General features: G+C 41.5%; 1 protein-coding gene across 1 annotated transcript in view; it reads right to left on the reverse strand.

The window, feature by feature from the left end:
* The window catches only part of CFTR (CF transmembrane conductance regulator), a 285,066-nt gene extending 261,884 nt beyond the window's left edge, over positions 1 to 23,182 (reverse strand). Inside the window, exon 1 of the mRNA XM_056573841.1 lies at positions 22,959 to 23,182. Within this exon, the coding sequence (XP_056429816.1) occupies positions 22,959 to 23,011 (53 nt within the window). The 5' untranslated portion in view covers positions 23,012 to 23,182. The remainder of the gene's footprint in view (positions 1 to 22,958) is intronic.
* Positions 23,183 to 23,483: the final 301 nt, after the last annotated feature.

The following is a 23,483-nucleotide window of genomic DNA, read 5'->3' on the forward strand; positions in this document are numbered from 1 at the left end:
ATATTTGTTTCTTGTAACAAAGTCATAGACCAGCATTACAACTGAAAACCCTTCCAGCTACCAAGTAGCATAGATTTCAGCTATAATTTACCCCAATTTCTGTCATACATTGTAAAGATTAAGTGGTTATCTTAATATCATATATTATACTGTCAACAGGATAGAGGATAACAAGTATTTTGAGGGGGGGGTTGCTATTCATTCGGGGGACAATTTTCCTTCATTCTTGTGATCAGTCAGGTTCCAGCAGTAGGACACTCACCAATCAGCTTATTATCCCTATCCTATAAATTGGGTTTAACTTTTGATGTTGGGAATACCCCTTTAATCTGTATGGCTTCTGGAGGCTGCACATCTCCAGCTAAGCCCAGACCACTTTTTTCTTAATAAATAAGTTTTACCACAATAGGTTTTTGCACAGGTTTTTTTTCTGATGTTTTTAGGAAAACCAAAGCCAGAAGTAAATTTAATAGGAATGGAAATATAAAGGAAGAACGTATACTTCTCCTTCCTACTGGATTCACATTTGACATTGGCTCAAAAATTTCAGTGGCAGTTTTTCAAAAATTTTTATAAAAATCCTGTGTGGAAACATGGCCTGAATGTGATCTGCTTTAATTACCACCCAACCAGGCATTTGCCATTTAAAATAAACGAAGCAGGTTGTTTTGTTATGGAATAAAAAAAACTATACAATACGTACTTTTTATGTGAAAAGTAACTGTGCACGTGCATTCAAGTTTACTAATGGTGGAACACACTTTAAGAACACAGGAAGTAGTAGTAGTCCATAGATCATAATACTTTTATGTTCCACAGATTGATTACTTCATCACCCTAATTTAAGCATCAAGTTACTCCAACACAATGACATTCACACAATTACTTTTAATCGATGCATACCATTTCATATGAGCTATGTCACTTGTGCAAACAACTTTCTTCAAAACAAGCTGATTTCAACATTCTGCTCAACAGTGTATGTGACAATGATCTAAAAACCCAATAATGTTTATGTTAAATAAATGCAGCAATAATAAAATTCACACAAAAATATATAAATTGATAGGAAGAATGTGTGCCATTGTATCAAGTGTAGTTTTGGCATTAATTCAGTTGGTATATCTTGGGGTTTAAATGTATTACCTACATGGAATAAAGCATTCTACATACTATTCCAAGCAGAGGCATGCATTAAAAACCATACAGATAAAGCTGCTATTGAACACTCTGGCAGCACATAATCTGTTTGCATGGCAACTGCACTCCTCATAGAGCATCACAGAAAGTACATACAGGAGCAGGGACTCCTGTCTTTTCTAAGACTCCCTATTTCTGTAAGTACAGTACTGTAGTTTGTGGCAATACACACACTACTCTGTGCATTACTGCTCACTGTAAATTTGCAGAAAGAGGAAAATGCTCAGTCCAGTAATAGTCTGGGATAGATTTCACTTGGTAGTATTGTTAGGCTAAGTTTCCACTTGGTTTTTTTCCTGGCAGTTTTTGGAATACTGCCACTGCAGTTTTTGAGCCAAAGCCAGAAGTGTATTCATAAGGAATAGGACATATATATATATATATATATATATATATATATATATATATATATATATATATATATAGAAAGGACTTACACTTCTCCTTCCTTATGGACCCACTTCTGACTTTGGCTCAAAAACTGCAGTGGCAGTATTTCAAGAACTGTCTGGAAACTTAGCCTTAGAATGTCTAATCTAAGTTTACACTGTCTTACAATTAGACCATTTTTATTTGGCCCACTAATTGTTTTTTCAAAAAAAGGAGGCTGGGCTTAATTTCCTACAGTTTTAGAGTTGGGTCTATCTTCGGCTCTCCCATAGAGATATGTGGAGGGGGCGCTTTGGCCGTCTCTTTGTACAGGGGTTGTGACGTGTCCTGTACAGGAGATAGCGGGGGTCTCAGTGGTCAGACAATTATTATTCTGGCGTAGAGAAAAGAGGAGAAAGGGAGGACATGATTTAAAACTTCAAATGTTAAAAGGAGTTTATCAGCAGAGTTCTTCTGCCTGAACCACAGGCAGCACAAAGTCTGGACAGGCTCCTGCATTACTAACACAGTATCTATCTAGTGTTAGTGATATATCTAGTACCATGAACAAGATTGTCTTTTTCCAGGCAAGGTAAGAAACTTTCCCAAACTTTATCCCCAAAAAATGTTTTCCAGGTTTGCCATGACAAGATCCACATTCCAAATGTACTATTTTTTTTTATTGCGATATCTTTAAGGAGAAGAGATATTTGGTTGTGAAGGAGTATATTGTTATAAAGCAGGCCACACACAGTAGATGAATATTAACCGACTGTGTATACAGGTATCCCATTGGGAAAAGAGAAGAATCAGGCAGTTAGATTTCAAGATATCTGGTCCTTTTATTGCATAGGGGAGATGCATAGTGGTGGTTTAGTCTCTTCTCCCATATTGAAAACACATGCTGGCTTGACTGAGTCTAGCATGTTTACAGGCGTGGGGGTTGTAAGAAAAGAAAGCTGTCAGCTTGGTGCTCATTCAGACCACAGTTATGCATCTGCACCCACCTATGTTTGGCCAAAGATGCATGTGTTCTCAAAAGTGATAAAGTCTCTGCTGAAATGCTTAGTTAGCCAGTATTAATCTAATGTGTATGGCCAAAACACTAATACTGGGAAAACACATATCACATTGATCATTTGTACATATCCTGTTTACACAATCTGTGATATGTGTATATAGTTGTTATGTGCTGCATATATATAAAACGTTGTTTGCAAATAACACTGAATTTTCCTGACAATGATCTGGCAAAGACTTTACTATTCAATTTTCCAGTTCAGTAAATCAAGTATTGAATAGGGTAATGTTTTTAAGACTGCATGGACATGTTTCCAGTATCGACAAGAGAACGTCTGTCTGATTGTCTTCAATGTTTAGACAAAAGCTTCGGAGAATAAGATCTGATAGTTGCATAAATAACACAATGGTTTCCTTTCTTAACTACCCATTGATTTTATGTTTATTTACTGTGATCTGTAGATCTGTGATTGTTTATGTTACCCTAATAAGCTTCATGAAAAGTGCTTAAAACCTTGATGACAACTGAAAACATGAAGACTTTCAAGTACTGCACTCTGACCTGGTCTTGAAGAGCTCAGCTAGGAAGTCAGTGTGTGTTCACAACACGTGTTTCACTTGTACAAAAAGATTTCATTACATTATATACAATGTTCACTCAGCATGAGCATGAGTGACACATACCTAACTAATTAAGAATGAACTTATGTAGTCCAAAATTAACGCAATGGGACTATTTTGACAATTATGTCATATCTGATGAGATCACAACGTAGCATTTATAGTGCTGTTGATCAAGACTCTAACCTTTTTTTTAATCCAAAACCAAAATGATATTGTTGAATCAAGATTGTAACTTGTTCAGTAAATGCATTCATTGGGATTTGAACCTTTTAGTTTTTGATACTTGGCTACTTGCTTGTTCCCTAGTAGCCCTTGTCATGCTCAGAGATGACCAGCCTCTTTCTTAAGTTATTGATATGCACTGCATTGCAGCCGCCATCTTGGAGAAAAAGCAGAGAGAGCAGTGCACAGAAGAACTACTGATCTTACAAAGCCTTCTTAAATACAATAGAAAGCAAGCTGAGCAAAGAATTCAGCAATGGGTTTACCTTAGACAGTGACCTGTCACCTGCATTACTATGTCCAGTTGGTGCACTACAAATATCAGCAGTCTCACTGCAGAACGAGCCAATAAAAGCTATTACATTACAATACCTAGCAAGTTAAAGGGGTATTCCAGGCCAAAACTTTTTTTTATATATCAATTGTAAAAAAATTTATATAAGATTTGTAAATTACTTCTATTAAAAAATCTTAATCCTTCCAATAGTTATTAGCTTCTGAAGTTTTCTGTCTAACTGCTCAATGATGATGTCACGTCCCGGGAGCTGTGCATGATGGGAGAATATCCCCATAGGAGCTGGACAGCTCCCGGGATGTGAGTCATCAGAAAGCAGTTAGACAGAAAACAGCAACTCAACTTCAGAAGCTAATAACTATTGGAAGGATTAAGATTTTTTAATAGAAGTAATTTACAAATCTGTTTAACTTTCCAGAGCCAGTTGATATATAAAAAAAAAGTTTTGGCCTGGAATACCCCTTTATGCAAAGCAAGTGGGCTGATCAGTATTTTAACATAAATATGCATTATATGTCTTGAGAAAAAATGCAGAATAGACATCAAATGCCAAGTTACGTGTATTTTCTGCGTGTAATCAAGCATATAGAATTTCTACCTGGGTTTAATGTAAATACGCTCAGGAGCAGGTGACAGTCTGAGAAAAAAGCCTTCAAGCGAAGGGGCACATTCGGGTGGTGGAGTACCTTTCTCTTTACAGAAATTCTGTTGTGAGGAAATTCTTTTCTATTATACTAGATGCAGAAACCCAGGCACAGTGGGGTCTCTGCAAAAATAAAGTAAGGCATAGCCAGGGTTTGAGAATTACGGCTCTACATAAGCACATGGAACTTTATCACAATGTCTGGCTAAAAGTATCACTAGTTAATCAGTTCCTGCTGTTCACTAGATACTACAACTACCACTAGTCCACCACTTCTTGCTGTCTGCTGGCTACTGCAACTACTACAAGTCCACCAATGCCTGCTGTCCTCTACCTACTCCAACTACCACCAGTCCACCAATACCTGCTGTCAGCTGGATACTCCAACTACCATCAGGCTACTACCAACCGGGTCTACACATACACCACCCACCATGAACCCAAAAAAAGAATATTTTTTTCCAGCTTTTAATGCAGAAGCTATTTCATTATTGTGGGACACCATTCCTGTTGCAACTCCCAAAAGGGAGAATTTTTGGAACGCTCTTCTTCACTTGCCAGTCACAAAAGATATTTCTTTTACAACATTTTAAAAACACTAATTCTGTTGCAAGCCTTCTGTAAGCTGGCTACAGCAACCATTAGTCCAACAATGCCTCTTGTCCACTGGCTACAGCTACCACTAATGATGATTGCTGACCCTTACAGGTGTATTGTGCACATGAAGGAAAGAGACGAGTGATCGATAGCACACTCTTAGACCCTCGATATAAAGCCAGAATGGGTGAATTTTTCTGAGAAGGAGGCTAAATTGGATTTTTATAGCTTGTCATGGCTATCCAACAGCAAACACCTACTGAACAGTGTAACACTCACGGTTCAGTAGACAGGAACACTTGTGGTCCAACTCTGGACAGTTCCTAAAATGGACAGAGGTGTCAGCAGAGAGCACTTGTGGTCAGAGAGAAAGGAAATTCAAAAAGAAAATAACTTCCTGTAGAGCGTACAGCAGCTGATAAGTACTGGAAGGGTTAAGATTTTTAAATAGAACTAATTTACAAATCTGTGTAACTTTCTGGCACCAGTTGATTTAAAAAAAAATGTTTTCCGGCGGAGTACCCCTTTAAAAAAATGGATGATTTCAACTAAAACTTTTTTTGGGGTGACATTTAACCATAAATTATTGTTTTAGCAGAATGATGACTTACTGTGAACATGTAGGAAGAAGTCTGCTGTATTTGAAATTTTCACCTTAAGGAGGCAGGCCTTTTTAGCAAATCTGACCACTGTCATTTTAAGCATTAATAACTCTGGGAAGCTTTTACTTTTCATTCTGAGATTGTTTTTTCATGACATTCTACTTTATGTTAGTGGTAAAATTTCGTCGATACTTGCATAATTTCTTGGTGAAAAATGCAAAAATTTTAAGAAAAATTTGAAAATGTAGCATTTTTTTTTACTTTGAAACTCTGCTTATAAGGAAAATTGATATTCCAAATAAATTATATATTGATTCACATATACAACATGTCTACTTTATAATTGCATCATAAATAAGTTGACATGTTTTTACTTTTGGAAGACATCAGAGGGCTTCAAAGTTCAGCAGCAATTTTCTAATTTTTCACAAAATTTTTATAATCAGAATTTTTAAGGGACCAGTTCAGTTTTGAAGTGAGGGGCCTTCATATTAGCAATACCCCACAAATGACCCCATTATAAAAACTGCACCCCTCAAAGTATTTAAAATGACATTCAGTAAGTGTGTTAACCCTTTAGGTGTTTCACAGGAATAGCAGCAAAATGAAGGAGAAAATTCTAAATCTTCATTTTTTACACTCGCGTGTTCTTGTAGACCAGTTTTTGAATTTTTTCAAGGGGTAAAAGGAGAAAAATCTTCATAAAATTTGTAACCCAATTTCTCTTGAGTAAGGAAATATCTCATATGTGTATGTGAAGTGTTCTGTGGGTGCACTAGAGGGCTCAGAAGGGAACGACCGACAAAGGGATTTTGGAGAGCGAGTTTTTCTGAAATGGTTTTTGGGGGTGCATGTCAAATTTAGGAAGCCCCTATGGTGCCAGAACAGCAAGAAAACCCCCACATGGCATACTATTTTGGAAACTACACCCCTCAGGGAACGTAACAAGGGGTCCAGTGAGCCTTTAAACCTCACAGTTGTTTGATGATTTTTCGTTAAATTTGAACGTGTAAATGAATTTTTTTTAACTAAAATGCTGTTTAATAGGAGAAAATCTCCCCAAAATTTGTAACCCCATCTCTTCTGAGTAGGGAAATACCCCATGTGTGGACGTCAAGTGCACTGCGGGCGCATTACAATGCTCAGAAGAGAAGGAGTCACATTTGGCTTTTGGAAAGCAAATTTTGCTGAAATGGTTTTTAGGGGCATGTCACATTTAGGAAGCCCCTATGGTGCCAGAACAGCAAAAAAAAAAACACATGGCATACTATTTTGGAAACTACACCCCTCAAGTAATGTTAAAAGTGGTACAGTGAGCCTTAACACCCCACAGGTGTTTGACGACTTTTAGTTAAAGTTGAATGTGTAAATTAATTTTTCTTTTTTTTTCACTAAAATGCTGGTTTTTCCCCAAATTTTTTATTTCTACAAGGGGTAATAAGAGAAAATGCCCCCCAAAATGTTTAACCCCATTTCTTCTGAGTATGGAAATACTCCATGTGTGGATGCCAAGTGCTCTGCTGGTGCACTACAGTGCTCAGAAGAGAAGGAGCGCCATTGAGTTTATGGAGAGAGAATATGGTTGGAATAGAAGTTGGGGGCCTTGTCCATTTACAAAGCCCCCTATGGTGCCAGAACAGTGGACCCCCCCCCACATGTGACCCCATTTTGGAAACTACACCCCTCACAGAATTTAATCAGGGGTGCAGTGAGCATTTACACCCCACTGGCTTTTGACAGATCTTTGGAACAGTGGGCTGTTACATTTTTCATTTTCACGAACCACTGTTCCAAAAATCTGTCAAACACCTGTGGGGCGTAAATGCTCACTGCACACCTTATTACATTCTGTGAGGGGTGCAGTTTCCAAAATGGGGTCACATGTGGGGGGGGGGGTCCATTGTTCTGGCACTATAGGGGCTTTGTAAACACACTTGGCCTTCAATTCCAGACAAATTTTCTCTTCAAAATCCCAATGGCGCTCCTTCTCTTCTGAACATTGTAGTTCGCCCGCAGAGCACTTTACATCCACATATGGGGTATGTTCTTACTCAGAAGAAATGGGGTTACAAATTTTGGGGGACTTTTTTCATATTTTCCCTTGTGAAAATGAAAAATTTAGGGTAACACCAGCATTTTAGTAAAAAATTTTTTTCTCATTTTCCCATCCAACTTTAATGAACATTTGGCAAACACCTGTGGGGTGTTCAAGCTCACTATACCCCTTGTTACGTTCCGTGAGGGGTGTAGTTTCCAAAATGGGGTCACGTGTGGGTATTCATTTTTTTGCGTTTATGTCAGAACCGCTGTAAAATCAGCCACCCCTGTGCAAATCACCAATTTAGGCCTCAAATGTAAATAGTGCGCTCTCAGACCTGAGCCTTGTTGTGCGTCCGCAGAGCATTTTACCTCCACATATGGGGTATTTTCGTACTCAGGAGAAATTGCGTTACAAATTTTGGGGGTCTTTTTTTCCTTTTATCTCTTGTGAAAATAAAAAGTATGGGGCAACACCAGCATCATAGTGTAAAATTTTTTTTTTTTTTTTACACTAACCGGCTGATGTAGACCCCAACTTTTCATTTTCATAAGGGGTAAAAGGAGAAAAAGCCCCCCAAAATTTGTAGCTCAACTTCTCCCGAGTACGGAAATACCCCATATGTGGCCCTAAACTGTTTCCTTGAAATACGACAGGGCTCCGAAGTGAGAGAGCACCATGCGCATTTGAGGACTAAAATAGGGATTGCATAGGGGTGGACATAGGGATATTCTACGCCAGTGATTCCCAAACAGGGTGCCTCCAGCTGTTGCTAAACTCCCAGCATGCCTGGACAGTCAGTGGCTGTCCAGAAATGCTGGGAGTTGTTGTTTTGCAACAGCTGGAGGCTCTGTTTTGGAAACACTGCCGTACAATATGTTTTTTATTTTTATTGGGGGAGACAGTGTAAGGGGGTGTATATGTAGTGTTTTACCCTTTATTATGTGTTAGTGTAGTTTAGTGTTTTTAGGGTACATTCTCACTGACGGATTTACAGTGAGTTTCCCGATAGGAGTTTGCGCCGCGGCAGGAAATTTGCAACTACAACTCCCAGCATGCTGAGACAGCTGTTTGGGCATGCTGGGATTTGCAGTTATGCAACATCTGGAGGGCTACAGTTTAGAGACCACTGCAAAGAGATCTCCAAACTGTGGCCCTACAGATATTGCAAAACTACAAATCCCAGCATGCCCAGACAGCAAACTGCTGTGTGGGCATGCTGGGAGTTGTAGTTTTGCAAGATCTGGAGGGCCACAGTTTAGAGACAACTGCATAGTGATCATCATACTGTAGCCCTCTAAATCTTGCAAAACTACAAATCCCAGCATGCCCAAACGGCTGTCTGGGCATGCTGGGAGTTGTAGTTTTGCAACATCTGAAGGGCTACAGTTTAGAGACCACTGTATAGTGGTCTCCAAACTTTAGCCCCCCCCCCAGATGTTGCTAGGCAACCACTCACCGGCTTCCGTAGTCTCCACCAGGGAGCCGGACGAGGGAGCCGCACGTCATCACAGCCCGCCGCCACCGGTCAGGTAAGGGACCTCCACCTCCGCTGGTGGCGGTCACGTTACAGTTCCCCCGTTCTGCCTGGATTATCGTAGGTGGGCAGAACGGGGGAACCGAACTTTAACCCCCCCACCCCGCCCCCGATCTGTTATTGGTCGTCGCTTCTTGACAACCAATAGCAGGGATAGGAGGGGTGGCACCCCTGCCACCTAACTCCTATCCCTTCATGGGGACCAGGGAAGTCTTGGACACCCCCGATCCCCCTGACTTTCCAGGTCACCGGGTCACCGGACACCAGTATGACCAGGATCCTCCGAAAATCGCCGGTCTGAATTGACCGGCGATATCCGGCGATCACCGACATGGGGGGGTCTCAGGACCCCCCTGGGCATATGCACGGGAGGATGCCTGCTGATAGATATCAGCAGTCATCCCGGTCCCCGACCGGCTAGCGGCAGGGCCCGGAATCCGTATCCATACACCCTGCGTCCTGAAGAGGTTAAACTGTATAAGATTAGAAATTAATTTTTCCTTAAAGAAATATAGATTTCTCTACCACAAACATGTACGTTCTAGAGGGGTCAGAATAGTTAATAGGGCTTCATAAGGAGAAAAAACATACACCATTGAATTGCATGTTGACTAATGCCAAAAGTCTGTCCAATAAAACTGATGAACTGGAGTGATTGATGTCTGAGTAGAATTATGACATAGTGGGTATAACAGAGACTTGGTTGGATGATAGCTATGATCAACATACAAGGTCAACATACAAGGTTATAGTCTATTCAGGATGGATCAGACAAAACAGAAAGGGGGAGGAGTCTGTCTTTATGTAAAGTCCAGTCTGAAGGTCGCACTGCGGGAGGATATACGGAAAGGAAACAATAATGTGGAGTCATTATGGGTAGAAATATATAGAGATAGAAATAACAAAATTCTGATAGGAGTTGGCTATAAACCACCAAACATAATTGAAGAGCCAGATGATCAATTACTGAGGCAAATAAACAAGGCAGCAAATCAGAATGATGTGATAATAATGGGGGACTTTAACTATCCTGATAAACTGGGAGACTGAGACCTGTGAATCTCATAAAGGAAACAGGTTTCTGACTATAGCTAAAGACAATTATCTGTACCAAATTATGCAGGGCCCGACCAGAGGGGGCACCCTGCTAGACTTAATATTAACCAACAGACCTGATAGAGTAACTAATGTGCAGGTAGAAGGACACCTAGTAAATAGTGATCATAATATAATACATTTTAACTTGTTCTTTAATAAGGGAATCTCGCGAGGGACCACAAAATCAATGAACTTTAAGAAGGCAAAGTTTGATTAACTCAGAGAAGCCCAATATAAAATGGGATAATGTCCTCAAAAACAAGAATACTGACACTAAATGGGGGACTTTTAAAAATATCTTAAATTCTAACTGTAAGAGGTATATAACTTATGGGAATAAAAGCTATAGAGAAAAATGTAAAATATGTAAAAAAACAGATAAAAGCTGCAAAAATAGAGACAGAAAGACTCATTGCCAAAGAGAGTAAAACTAACCCAAAAATGTTCTTTAAAAGGATGGTCCGGCCTAAGACATCTCCGTCACACCCCCTCCCACAGACTTGCATAGCGGGGCGTGATGTCACACGGGGGTGGAGTCGTGACGTCACGATGCTCCGACCCCGTGGTCGCCACCAGGCAGTTTGTGAGCTGGCAGCACGGCATGCAGCTCAAAGAGGTGGGTGCCCAATGCAAGATTGCGGGGATCCCCAGCGTCGGGACCCCGGCAGTAAGACATCTTGTCCTCTATCCTTTGGAAATGGGATAAGATGTCTTAGGGCCAGGGTACCCCTTTAACTATATAAATAACAAAAAGGTTAAAAATGAAAGTGTTGGCCCTTATAAATGGGGATCAGGAAAAAGCTAATATATTAAACAAATTCTTCTCCACTGTATTCACCGAGGAAAATGAAATGCCAGGTGAAATACAGCGAGATAAGTTAAACTCCCCTGTAAAGGTCACCTGGCCAACCCAGGAAGAAGTACAATGCCGCCTACAAAAAATCTAAATAGACAAATCACCAGGTCCAGATGGCATTCACCCCAGTGTTCTAAAGAATTAAGTAATGTAATAGACAGACCTCTATTTTTAATATTCAGGGACTCTATAATAACAGTAACTGTTCCTCAGGACTGGCGCATGACAAATGTGGTGCCAATATTTAAAAACGGGTCAAAAGGTGACCTTGGGAATTGTAGGCCTGTTAGTTTAACCTCGGTTGTATGTAAATTGTTTGAGGGTTTCCTAAGGGATGCTATTTTGGAGTATCTTGATAAAAATAAATGTATGACCCCATATCAGCATGGCTTTCTGAGGGATCGGTCCTGTCAAACTAACCTGATCAGCTTTTATGAAGAGGTGAGCTCCAGACTGGACCAGGGGGAATCGTTGGATGTCGTATATCTGGATTTTTCCAAAGCATTTGATATGGTGCCACATAAAAGATTGGTGCATCAAATGAGAAGGATGGGGCTGATTTGTGTAAGTGGGTAAGTAGGGTAAGTAACTGGCTCAGTGATAGGAAACAGAGGGTGGTTATTAATAGTACTTATCCTGATTGGGTGGTTGTTACTAGTAGGGTACCACAGGGGTCCTATTCTATTTTAATATATTCATTAATTACCTTGTAGAGGGGTTGAATAGTAAAGTAGCAATCATTGCAGATGATACTAAACTCTGTAAAGCAGTTAACACTATAGAGGACAGTGCACTATTACAAATGGATCTGAATATGTTGGAGGTTTGGACTGGGAAGTGTCAGATGAGGTTCAACACTGATAAATGTAAGGTTATGCACATGGGGAAGAAAAATCTGGGCTGGGATTATGTACAACTGATGTACAAAAGGACTTAGGGGCCTTAGTTAACAGTAAATTTAGCTGCAGTGACCAGTGTCGGGCAGCTGCTGCCAAGGCAAATAAAATCATGAGGTGCATCAATAGGGGCATAGATGCCCATGACAAGGAAATAATTCTACCGCTGTACAAATCACTAGTCCGACCACACATAGAATACTGTGTACTTTACTGGGCACCAGTGTACAAGAAAGATATATGGGAGCTAGAGAAGGTTCAAAGACAGGTAACCAGGGTAATACGGGGAATGGGAAGCCTACAGTACTCATAAAGATTATCAGAATTAGGGTTATTTAGTTTAGAAAAAAGAAGGCTTAGGGGAGACCTAATAACTATGTAAAAATATATCAGGGGACTGTACAGAGATCTCTCCCATTATCTATTTATACCCAGGACTGTATCTATAACAAGGGGGCATCCTCTACATCTAGAGGAAAGAAGGTTTCTACACCAGCACAGATGGGGGTTCTTTACTGTAAGAGCAATGAGACTATGGAACTCTCTGCCAGAGGAGGTGGTCATGGGGAACTCTGTAAAAGAATTTAAACGGGGTCTGGATGCATTTTTGGAGAGTAATAACATCGCTGGTTATGTATACTAGATTTATATGGACAGCACGTTAATCCAGGGATTTATTCTGACTGCCATATTTGGAGTCGGGAAGGAATTTTTACCTCTAGTATGAGGGTTTTTTGCCTTCCTCTGGATCAACTCAGTAGGGACTCATTAAAGATATAGGTTGAACTTGATGGACTCTGGTCTTTTTTCAACCTTATGAACTATATTACTATGTTACTATAGAATAGGTCATAAAATATTAATGAGCAGGTATCTGACCACTGGGACCCTTAAAGTGTACCAGTCATCAACAAAAACTTTTTATATAATGTAGATAATACCATTTTATGTATATTTGTAATACACATTGGTTAAAAAAAATATGTATATTTTTGTCCCTGCAGCTATTGCCTGTGTGTCTTAATGAAGAGTCCAAATATAGGAAGTGATGGTGGACAAGCAGGGCCCTGTGCACTGAGGACAAGGGCTCTGTGCATTGAGGCTCTGTGACTTGCTACGGGCTTACACATCAGAGTGATTGACAAGACAGGAGCCTGCACACAGCCCTGCTTGTCCTACCCTCACTTCCTGTATTTGGACTCCTCATAGAGACACACAGGCAATAGCTGCAGGGATAGCACTTTCTTACCCCAAAATATACACATTGTTTAACCAATGTATATTGTAAATATACATATAATGGTATTATCTGCATTATATGAAAAGTTTTTGTTGACGACAGGTACACTTTAATGATCCTAAAGACTAGCCTGTTCTAGTCCGAGTTGCAATGCACCTGCAGAGTCACTCTGTTTTTAAATGTTTTATAGAGGCTTTAGGAGTGCATTTATTAGACAGTGTCTATAATTCCTATTTGTTTCAACAGGGAGAGACTATGTATGATTAGCCTGATCTGCCGATCAAAAGCAGCTCAATTGACTTTTCACAGGTTATGTGAGGCCATTATATTTTGACTTCTATTGACTGCTATTGACATGGCATAAAACCATTTTAGATGTAGCATTGCCATTATAGCTATCCAAAAACATAATGGTAGGCTGAAATGGCCAAATTTGGCCATCTTAGGAGACCATTATTTGGACGTTTGTATGCATGATCCCACAGATGATTGATCTTCACTTAAATGGTCACACTTAAATGGGAACTGTCAGATATAAAAACGTTTGATATGTTGTAAAGCATGCAAAACCAATAGGTAATGCAATTGCTTTCATAAAAAAAAAAAAAATCTGTATTTCATACTGAAAAAGCCAGTCAAAAACTGCCTCCCTGCCTCCTGGGTTACATACCAGCCTGGCTGTGTCCACTCGTCATCACCTACGTCATGGACCCACTTCATAATGGACAGGTCTGTAGATCTAAAGCTGCTGTGATCGGCTCCCTCACTGTCTGTGTTTACTTCACAGTCTCCTCGTGTGAGGAGAAGGGGGAGGGGAGGGAGTACACTGCTGCCTGTGAGCAGATGATGAAAGAAGCTGGTGAATGAAGATGGGGACTGAATGGAGGATCTTTTGTTTAAAAAGTAAGTGTCCCTGCATGTATATATGTGTGTGAGGATATATATGTATGTGTGTAAATCTGTGTTGTCTAGGTAATGTGCATGTGTATGAATAAATTAAGTCAATGTGTGTGTGTGTGTGTCTAATACAGGGGGACTACAATCATATGCCTCCAGCTGTTGCAAAACTACAACTCCCAGCATGCCTGCACACCCAAATGATGTGTGGGTATGCTGGGAGTTGTAGTTTTGCAACAGTAGGAGGAACACAGCCTGCAGCAACACTACTGTAAATCTGAGTTTTACCAATCATATGCCTCCAGCTGTTGCAAAACTACAACTCAAAGGATGTGTAGGCATGCTGGGAGCTGTAGTTTTGCAAAAGCTGTCGGCACACAGTGTGTGTGTGTGTCTATAGCATAAAACCAAAAAGGAAAGGGTTACAGATAGGACCATGTGCATAGGACCATAGGACTGTCAGATATAAAAATGTTTGATAAGTTGTAAAGCATGCAAAACCAATAGGTAATGCAATTGCTTTCATTAAAAAAAAAATCTGTATTTCATACTGAAAAAGCCAGTCAAAAACTGCCTCCCTGCCTCCTGGGTTACATACAAGCCTGGCTGTGTCCACTCGTCATCACCTACATCATGGACCCACTTCATAATGGACAGGTCTGTAGATCTAAAGCTGCCTTGATCGGCTCCCTCACTGTCTGTGTTTACTTCACAGTCTCCTCGTGTGAGAAGAAGGGTGAGGGGCGGGAGTACACTGCTGCCTGTGAGCAGATGATGAAAGAAGCTGGTGAATGAAGATGGGGACTGAATGGAGGATCTTTTGTTTAAAAAGTGAGTGTCCCTGCATGTATATATGTGTGTGAGGATATATATGTATGTGTGTAAATTTGTGTTGTCTAGGTAATGCGCATGTGTATGAATAAATTAAGTCAATGTGTGTGTGTGTGTGTGTCTAATACAGGGGGACTACAAACATATGCCTCCAGCTGTTGCAAAACTACAACTCCCAGCATGCCTGCACACCCAAATGATGTGTGGGTATGCTGGTAGTTGTAGTTTTGCAACAGTAGGAGGAACACAGCCTGCAGCAACACTACTGTAAATCTGAGTTTTACCAATCATATGCCTCCAGCTGTTGCAAAACTAAAACTCAAAGGATGTGTAGGCATGCTGGGAGCTGTAGTTTTGCAAAAGCTGTCGGCACACAGTGTGTGTGTGTGTGTCTATAGCAGAAAACCAAAAAGGAAAGGGTTACAGATACTCACTCCCAAGACCAGTGGCTGAGGAGAATGAGGTAGGGGGAGGAGGGGGATTGGTTATCACCTGAGGAGAAGAAAGGGACCCGCCCCCCCGCTTCTAGTCGATAACATTAAGGTAATTCAGAAATAAAGCTATTTCTGAGAGAAATATAAGTCATAGACACATAACAATGATATTTACATGATGAGATACTGAGAAACATATAACAGTTTGGTTTTTTTGGGGTGATCTGACAGGTATGCTTTAAAGGAGTAGTCCAGTGGTGACTCAGTGGTGAGCAACTTATCCCCTATCCTAAGGATAGGGGATAAGTTGCAGATCGCGGGGGGTCCGACCGCTGGGGCCCCCTGCGATCTCCTGTACGGAGCCCCGATAGCCCGCGGGAAGGGGGCGTGTCGACCTCCGCACGAGGCGGCGGCCGACACGCCCCCTCAATACAACTCTATGGCAGAGCCGAAGCGCTGCCTTCGGCAATCTCCGGCTCTGCCATTGAGATGTATTGAGGGGCCGCCGCTTCGTGCGGGGGTCGACACCCGCTATCTGGCCGGAGAGCCGGGGCCCCGTACAGAGAGATAGCAGGGGGCCCCAGCGGTCGGACCCCCCGCGATCTCAAACTTATCCCCTATCCTTAGGATAGGGGATAAGTTTTTCACCACTGGACTACCCCTTTAAGTTACACCAGCTGATTTCTCCATTGCAAACCAATATCCCCTTAAGCTAAATCAAAGGTATCTCTCTAGTTAACCAGTTCTCTGATCTGTTCTGACAATGGGAAAGAACCCCAAAACAGTTTATAGCTGTCTACAGATTGGTATCTCTTTGTTTTGGACAGACGTTGGTGTAATTAGTAAATAAGTCATGTTTTAAGGCTCTTTTATGGTTAAAGGGTAGCTCCCACCATCCTATTTTTATTTTTTTTGCTAGCCCGTTACCTCCCCCCCCCCCCCGCTACGGCACAAGCCTGTTCCCTCCTCCCTCCCCCCCCCCCGCCCCGCCCCGCATACCCCATTCCCTCATTACACTTGCAGTTACTGCAGAGTCCGGCAGCGGGCGTGCAGGGACAGCGGCGGCAACGAGCCGGCGGCGGCGATGTGCGGGAGGAGTGGCCTCCCAGCCAGTGGCCAGGGAGCCAATGCGCTCGCTCCCGCCTGTCTGATTGACAGGCAGGGGGCGAGTGCAGCCTAACTGAAAAAGGACTGATTGCCACTCCAAAATCAGTCCTTTTTCAGTAGTCGGTTTTTAAATGTAAATTAAACCTTTTTAATGAAAAAAAAAATTATAAAAGTTTATTAGAGATATGTTGTAGTACATAAGTACTACAACATATCAAAAAATAAAGTTGGTGACAGTGCCCATTTAAGTATCTATAGCTGAAACTAGAAAGGCAGTTTTCTTTCTTTTGGAGGAATGCTAAAAAATTTACATACAACGCAGACCCGCAAATTACAAAGTCCTATACTGAACAACCAGTAGTGCCCATAAATGTGCCAAATGGTGTACAAATAAAGGTGGAAATTCAAGATAAGCAAATCTGTGAAAAAGTTTCCCATATCAGCATTTCATCCAAGGGGTATCCTGCTACAGACCAGTATTTCTATAATGTATGACAATGAATATTAACCTCCCTGGCGGTATGATTCTGTCTGGAAATGTGTACCAAAAGCGGTACAATTTTTTTTAACTGAATTTCACATCTCCCTCCGCCCATTTCACATCTCCCCCCGTCACATTCCCCCTCTCCCTTGTCACATCCCCCGTCACATTCTCCCCCCTCCTTGTCACATTCTCCCCCCTCCTTGTCACATTCTCCCCCCTCCTTGTCACATTCTTCCCCCCTTGTCACATTCCCCCCTTGTCACATTCTCCCCCTTCATGTTACATTCCCCTCCCCCTGTCACATCCCCCCCCCCTTGTCACATCCCCCCTTCATGTCACATTCCCCTCCCCCCGTCACATCCCCCCTTCATGTCACATTCCCCTCCCCCCCTGTCACATCCCCCCCTGTCACATTCCCCCCCAGTCACGTTCCCCCCCTTGTCACATTCCCCCCTTGTCACATTCCCCCCCCCCCCTGTCACATTCCCCCCTTTGTCACATTCTTCCTCCCCCTTGTCACCTTGTCCTGCAGCAAATACACTAGGTTTGCCGGCAGATTTCAAACCTAGTGTATTTGCTGCAGAACAAGCCCTTTCCCCTTCAGCCAATCACAGGCTTTACACCACTGCGGCCTGTGATTGGCTGAAAAGTGAAAGGTCCTAGAAGATGAATAGTGAAGAGAGGACACCCCGGACCGCACGGAGGGGAACGGCATCTGCTTCTTCCTTTTACACTTAGCTCAGTGTTTTTCTACCAGGGGGCCTCCAGCTGTTGTGAAACTACTACTCCCAGCATGCCCGGACAGCCTTTGGCTGTTCGGGCATGCTGAGAGTTGTAGTTTTGCAACAGCTGGAGGCCCCCTGGTAGGGAAACACTGACTTTTAGTATTTTTGTTTACCTGCTCTGGCCGGCCCCCGCAACGGGAGCCGACCAGAGCAGATAATCGCATGTTTTCCCGGGGGGCCGCATCGCTATATCGCATTGCTTTTGCGATATATCGTGCAGCCCGGCCGGGAACTCTGCAATTCTACCCCGAGAGTGACTCGGGGTTACCGATGCTGGCAGGGAAAATTAACCCCGAGTCACGCTCGGGATAACCGCTCAGGAGGTTAAAGGAAATATCTCATGCAGAACTATTTTTTGCCATTATTCCCTGGCTGCCATGACTCCCTCAGTGTCCCGGTATCGCTGCTCCCCTTCTCCACTGCCATCTTCCTCTTGGTTGCCCATGGTTAACACTTCACACTGCCGCTCAGCTAATCACAGGCCACAGTAATGTCCTGCCTCAGCTGGCAATAGGCTGAGCATCAGTGTGATGCATTGCGCCCCGGAATTGGTTGCCGGGGTTTAATGCATCATACAGCCACTCAACCTATCACCAGCTATCACCACAGTTGGTGATTAGCCGAGTCACAGTATGAGCGTTGACCACGGGCAACCAGAAAGAAGACGATAGCGAAGGACTGTTTAAGTTATCACCTTTAACCCCTTAATGACCAAGGACCTATATTTACGTCCTTGACCGGCTCCCGCGATATAACGCGGGGTCACGCGGTTACCCCGCGTCATATCGGGTCGGTCCCGGCATGTATCTGATGCCGGGACCCGGGGCTAATAGCACGCGGCAGCGATCGCAGTGCCGCGCGCTATTAACCCTTTAGACGCGGCGTTCAAAGTTGAACGCCGCGTCTAAACCGAAAGTGAAAGCTGCCTGGCTGCTCAGCGGGGCTGATCGGGACCACCACAGTGAAAATGCGGTGTCCCGATCAGCTTGGACACGAGCGGAGGTCCTCTTACCTGACTCCGGCGTGTCCCCTCAGCGATTGATTGCTCCAAGCCTGAGATTCAGGCTTGAGCAATCGACCGCCGATAACCCTGATCACTGCAAAGCTATGGCTTTGCAGTGAACAGGGTATAAGATCAGTGTGTGCAGTGTTATAGGTGCCTATGGGAGCTATAAAACTGCAAAAAAAAAGTGTAAAAAAAAAGTTAATAAATGTGATTTAACCCTTTCCTTAATAAAAGTTCAAATCACCCCCTTTTTCCCATAAAAAAAAACACCATGTAAATAAAAATAAATATAAACATATGTGGTATCGCCACGTGCGTAAATGTCTGAACTATAAAAATATATCATTAATTAAACCTCACGGTCAATGCCGTATGCGCAAAAAATTTCCAAAGTCCAAAATAACTTATTTTTGGTCACTTTTTATATCATGAAAAAATGAATAAAAAGCGATCAAAAAGTCCGATCAATACAAAAATTGTACCGCTAAACACTTCAGATCACGACGCAAAAAATGAGCCCTCATATCGCCCCACATGTGGAAAAATTAAAAAGTTATAGGGGTCAGAAGATGACAATTTTAAATGTATACATTTTTCTGCATGTAGTTATGATTTTTTACAGAAGTACGACAAAATCAAACCTATATAAGTAGGGTATCATTTTAACCATATGGACCTACAAAATAAAGATAAGGTGTCATTTTTACCGAAAAATGTACTGCGTAGAAACGGAAGCCCCCAAAAGTTACAAAATGGCGTTTTTTCTTCAATTTCGTCGCACAATGATTTTTTTTCCGTTTCGCCGTAGATTTTTGGCGCAAAAAATAAGCCATCATATGAATTTTTAGGTGCAAAATTGAAAGGGTTATGATTTTTAAAAGGTGAGGAGGAAAAAACGAAAGTGCAAAAACGGAAAAACCCGTGGTCCTTAAGGGGTTAAAGAAATCTGTCATCAGTGTCACCTGCACTCATCTGTTGGTACAGACAGGTAGTGCAGGTGACACTGATGGCAACCATACTCACCTGATCTAATTCCCTGCTCCCTTTCCCTGATATCTTCCTCCGTATCTTCCATTCTGGGGCAGACCTGGAGCATGGGTGGAGCTTCCTGACGTTCAGCTGCTGGTTGCTAGCAGCGGGACCCAACAGAGAAGCAGCAGCGGTGTAGACAGAAAGCTCCGCTCATGTTCCAAGTCGGATACAAAATACGATAGTGGGAGAATGAGAGCACGAAACGGGATCAGGTAAGTATGGTTGTCATCAGTGTCACCTGCACTACCTGTCTGTACCGACAGGTTAGTGCAGGTGAAACTGATGACAGATTTCCTTTAATCTGGATTAATGTATTTCAGCCTCCATTGTCTTACTTGTGGGAAATACAGGTCTGTGTTAGGATATTTCCCCATCTCTAATGCCAACTCCTGTACAAATCACAATGGCATATACCGTAAAATAGCAATGTTAAAACATATCCAAATAATGTGAAGAAGAAAAAGTGGCACTTACTGAAGCTTTGCTTTATTTCAATTCAGTGTGGACAAACACTTAAAAAAGAGTCTAAAAAAGACTACTCCCTACACTGCTTTTGCTGACACCTCTGTCCATGTCAGGAACTCTCCAGTGCATAAGTAAATCCCCATAGCAAACCTCTCCTGCTCTGGACAGTTCCTGACATGGACTGAGGAGTCAGCAGAGAGCAAAAGAACTGAATACGCAGCACCTGATAAATACTGGAAGTTTAGGATTTTTAAATAGAAGTAATTTACAAATCTGTATAACTTTCTGCCACCAGCTGATTTGGAAACATTTGTTTTCCACCAGGGGACCCTTTTAAAGGAAAGCACAGGAACACATATCCACTATTCAAAGGATAGGGGATAAGTGTCTGATTGCAGGGGTCTTTATCCAGAATCACAAAGTCCTGGGTGCAGAATTACAATAGCAGAAACTATCGGGAGCTAAAGTGGCAGGAGCATCACACGATGTGGCAGTAAAGTGGAGAAATAGGGTCAGCAGTATTACTCAATGTGGATTTCAAATTGGCTTATTTCTCTGCTATACCCCAATTTTTCAGTAGAAATCCTTGAGTCACATGATAAGTCGCATCAATGAAGCATATGATTCACCTATAAAAAAAATAAAATAAACGCCTATACTAAAACTCACAAATTTTGAAGAAACACCACTAAAACTGCATCTTGGGAGTGCATAATTAGGGAACATATTTTTTTTCCAAGTCAATAAAAAACAAACATAAACGTTGTTTGAAGTACTAAACACTGTTTGGATCTACTAGGGGTTCATTATGAATAGTTTATTGATGACTGTTAAATGCAATGCTTTTAGCAAAGTCATGAAAAAGGTGCAAAATCAAACAAATTACATGTACATGTGCTATGATCACCTGCAATAAATGGGGAAGACTATAATACTTAAAGGGGTTCTCCGGTGAAAACCTTTTTTCTTTTAAATCAACTGGTGGCAGAAAGTTAAACATATTTGTAAATTACTTCTATTAAAAAATCTTAATCCTTCCAGTACTTATTAGCTGCTGAATGCTACAGAGGAAATTCCTTTCTTTTTGGAACACTGATGACATCACGAGCACAGTGCTCTCTGCTGACATCTCTATCCATTTTAGCAACCATGCATAGCAGATGTATGCTAAGGGCAGCATGGTGGCTCAGTGGTTAGCACTGCTGTCTTGCAGTGTTGGGGACTTGGGTTCAAATCCCACTAAGGACAACAATAAATAAAGCGTTATTATTATTATAATAATGTCAGCAGAGAGAACTGTGCTCATGATGTCATCAGAGAGCATTCCAAAAAGAAAAGAATTTCCTCTGTAGTATTCAGCAGCTAATAAGTACAGGAAGGATTAAGATTTTTTAATAGAAGTAATTTACAAATATGTTTAACTTTCTGCCAACAGTTGATTTAAAAGAAAAAAGGTTTTCACCGGAGTACCCCTTTAATGACATACTAAAATTGTGAGCACAGAAAATGGTCAATTGTAAAAGTGAGGATGTTATGTCTGTGCTACCTGCCTGTACAAATCTGATTTTACATCTGACAGGCTTTTGAATGAATAAATGAGCAGTCAGCTGACTGTATGGCAACTTTCACATGAGAGTATTTTTGTCAGTATTTTCATATTTTTATCATATTTTCATCACCATTGGTAAAAATATAATACTTTCAATATATATATGTTATACTTGCAAATATACTTTTATCCCCCTTGAGAGTCTGAATAGGTTAGTTAATAGAAAGAAAGAGCTTCCTGTGGTTATATACAACACACATATTACTATTTATATAATCTACTAGTAACAACAAATAATGTTATTAACAAATGGACACGGAAGCAGCTATTATGTATTATCATAATACACTCACCAACCATCACACAAGAAACAAAAGAAAGATCCTCCTAAATACAGCTGTGTGTTATGACAGTAAACCATCAGGATGGCTAAAGAATCACATATCAGTGTATTCTGGAACACAAACCATTAGAATTACCTGCTAGAGCCATACACAGAGAGTGCTGCTCTCCTACAAGAACATGACCCCTGGAAACACATTCTGATTAATTACAAGATTATCCTTTCAGCCACATTAATATCACTATGTGACTCTATAGCAGAACGTTTTAGTCCACATTTTTCTTTATATAGATCACCAGCCTGCAGCACAGATCTATACACTGGGAGATCTATAAGCTTTGTGTTCATTATAATTCATGTTAAAAGCTTTTTTTTTTTTTTTTTTATAAGTGAATGATCATCAGGATCTGTTGAAGAAGAAAAAAGCAAAGGTCGTTTATGTGCAGTACTCACAAGGTGTTCCAAGTTTATATAATGCCAGCCTCAATGCGGTGGAGTGTACCTGGTGACATTGTTGTCCTGTGAGTTATTGTTGTTTCAGGTGCAGCCTAACCTCTTACAGCAGTTGTCTAATTTCTTTGCAAAGGAGGGAGCATTTAGTGCCAAATAACTTTTCTCCCCCGTTCATTTACTCATATAAGTGCTTGTGGTGAAAGCAAGTAGTGTGATTCAGTAACAGGAGTCTCAGGTGCCTGCACTGTGCTGCCCTATCACACCACGCAGTGCCAGTATGTACAGGAATGCTGCCATGCACTCTCACTTCCCAGGCTCACATATGAAGCACCTACCTGAAGAAGAGCTTAGAGAAGATGTTGGCTTTCTCCAGCGGGGACCTCTGCATAGTGACTAGGTGCTGCTGGCAGCTGCAGGCACAGCCTCCTATCCTTGCACTGAAAGTCCACTCAGTGCCTGCTGATGCTTACCCACCTTATTCTGTTAGCCTGCTGATGTCACAGCCTCCTTAACTCTGCCCAGGTTAAGAAGAGCTGTGCAAAAGGAGGCAGCCCATATCTTCCTCCTCTTCACCCTCTTTCTCTTCCACTCCCTCTCATTCTGTTTAGGTAACACAGGAGGGTGTGTTACAAACAATTCTAATCAGATTTCATTACCTAAGGCATATTGTATTTTGGGTCAGCATAAGGTAATGGACTTTGTGGTAATTGTGGTAGTTTAGAAGGTCAAGCAGATGACCTAGGACACTTTATTGCTGTTTATGTTTTAATGTGGCAGTTGATCTGGTTTGAATTGGAAATGTTTAATAAGCTCTAGAATTGTTTGCTTTGGCAAGTGTTAGCTTTATACATTATGAAGTA

The sequence above is a fragment of the Hyla sarda genome, chromosome 4 (assembly GCF_029499605.1).
Source record: "Hyla sarda isolate aHylSar1 chromosome 4, aHylSar1.hap1, whole genome shotgun sequence".
In the NCBI taxonomy this organism is placed as follows: domain Eukaryota; kingdom Metazoa; phylum Chordata; class Amphibia; order Anura; family Hylidae; genus Hyla; species Hyla sarda.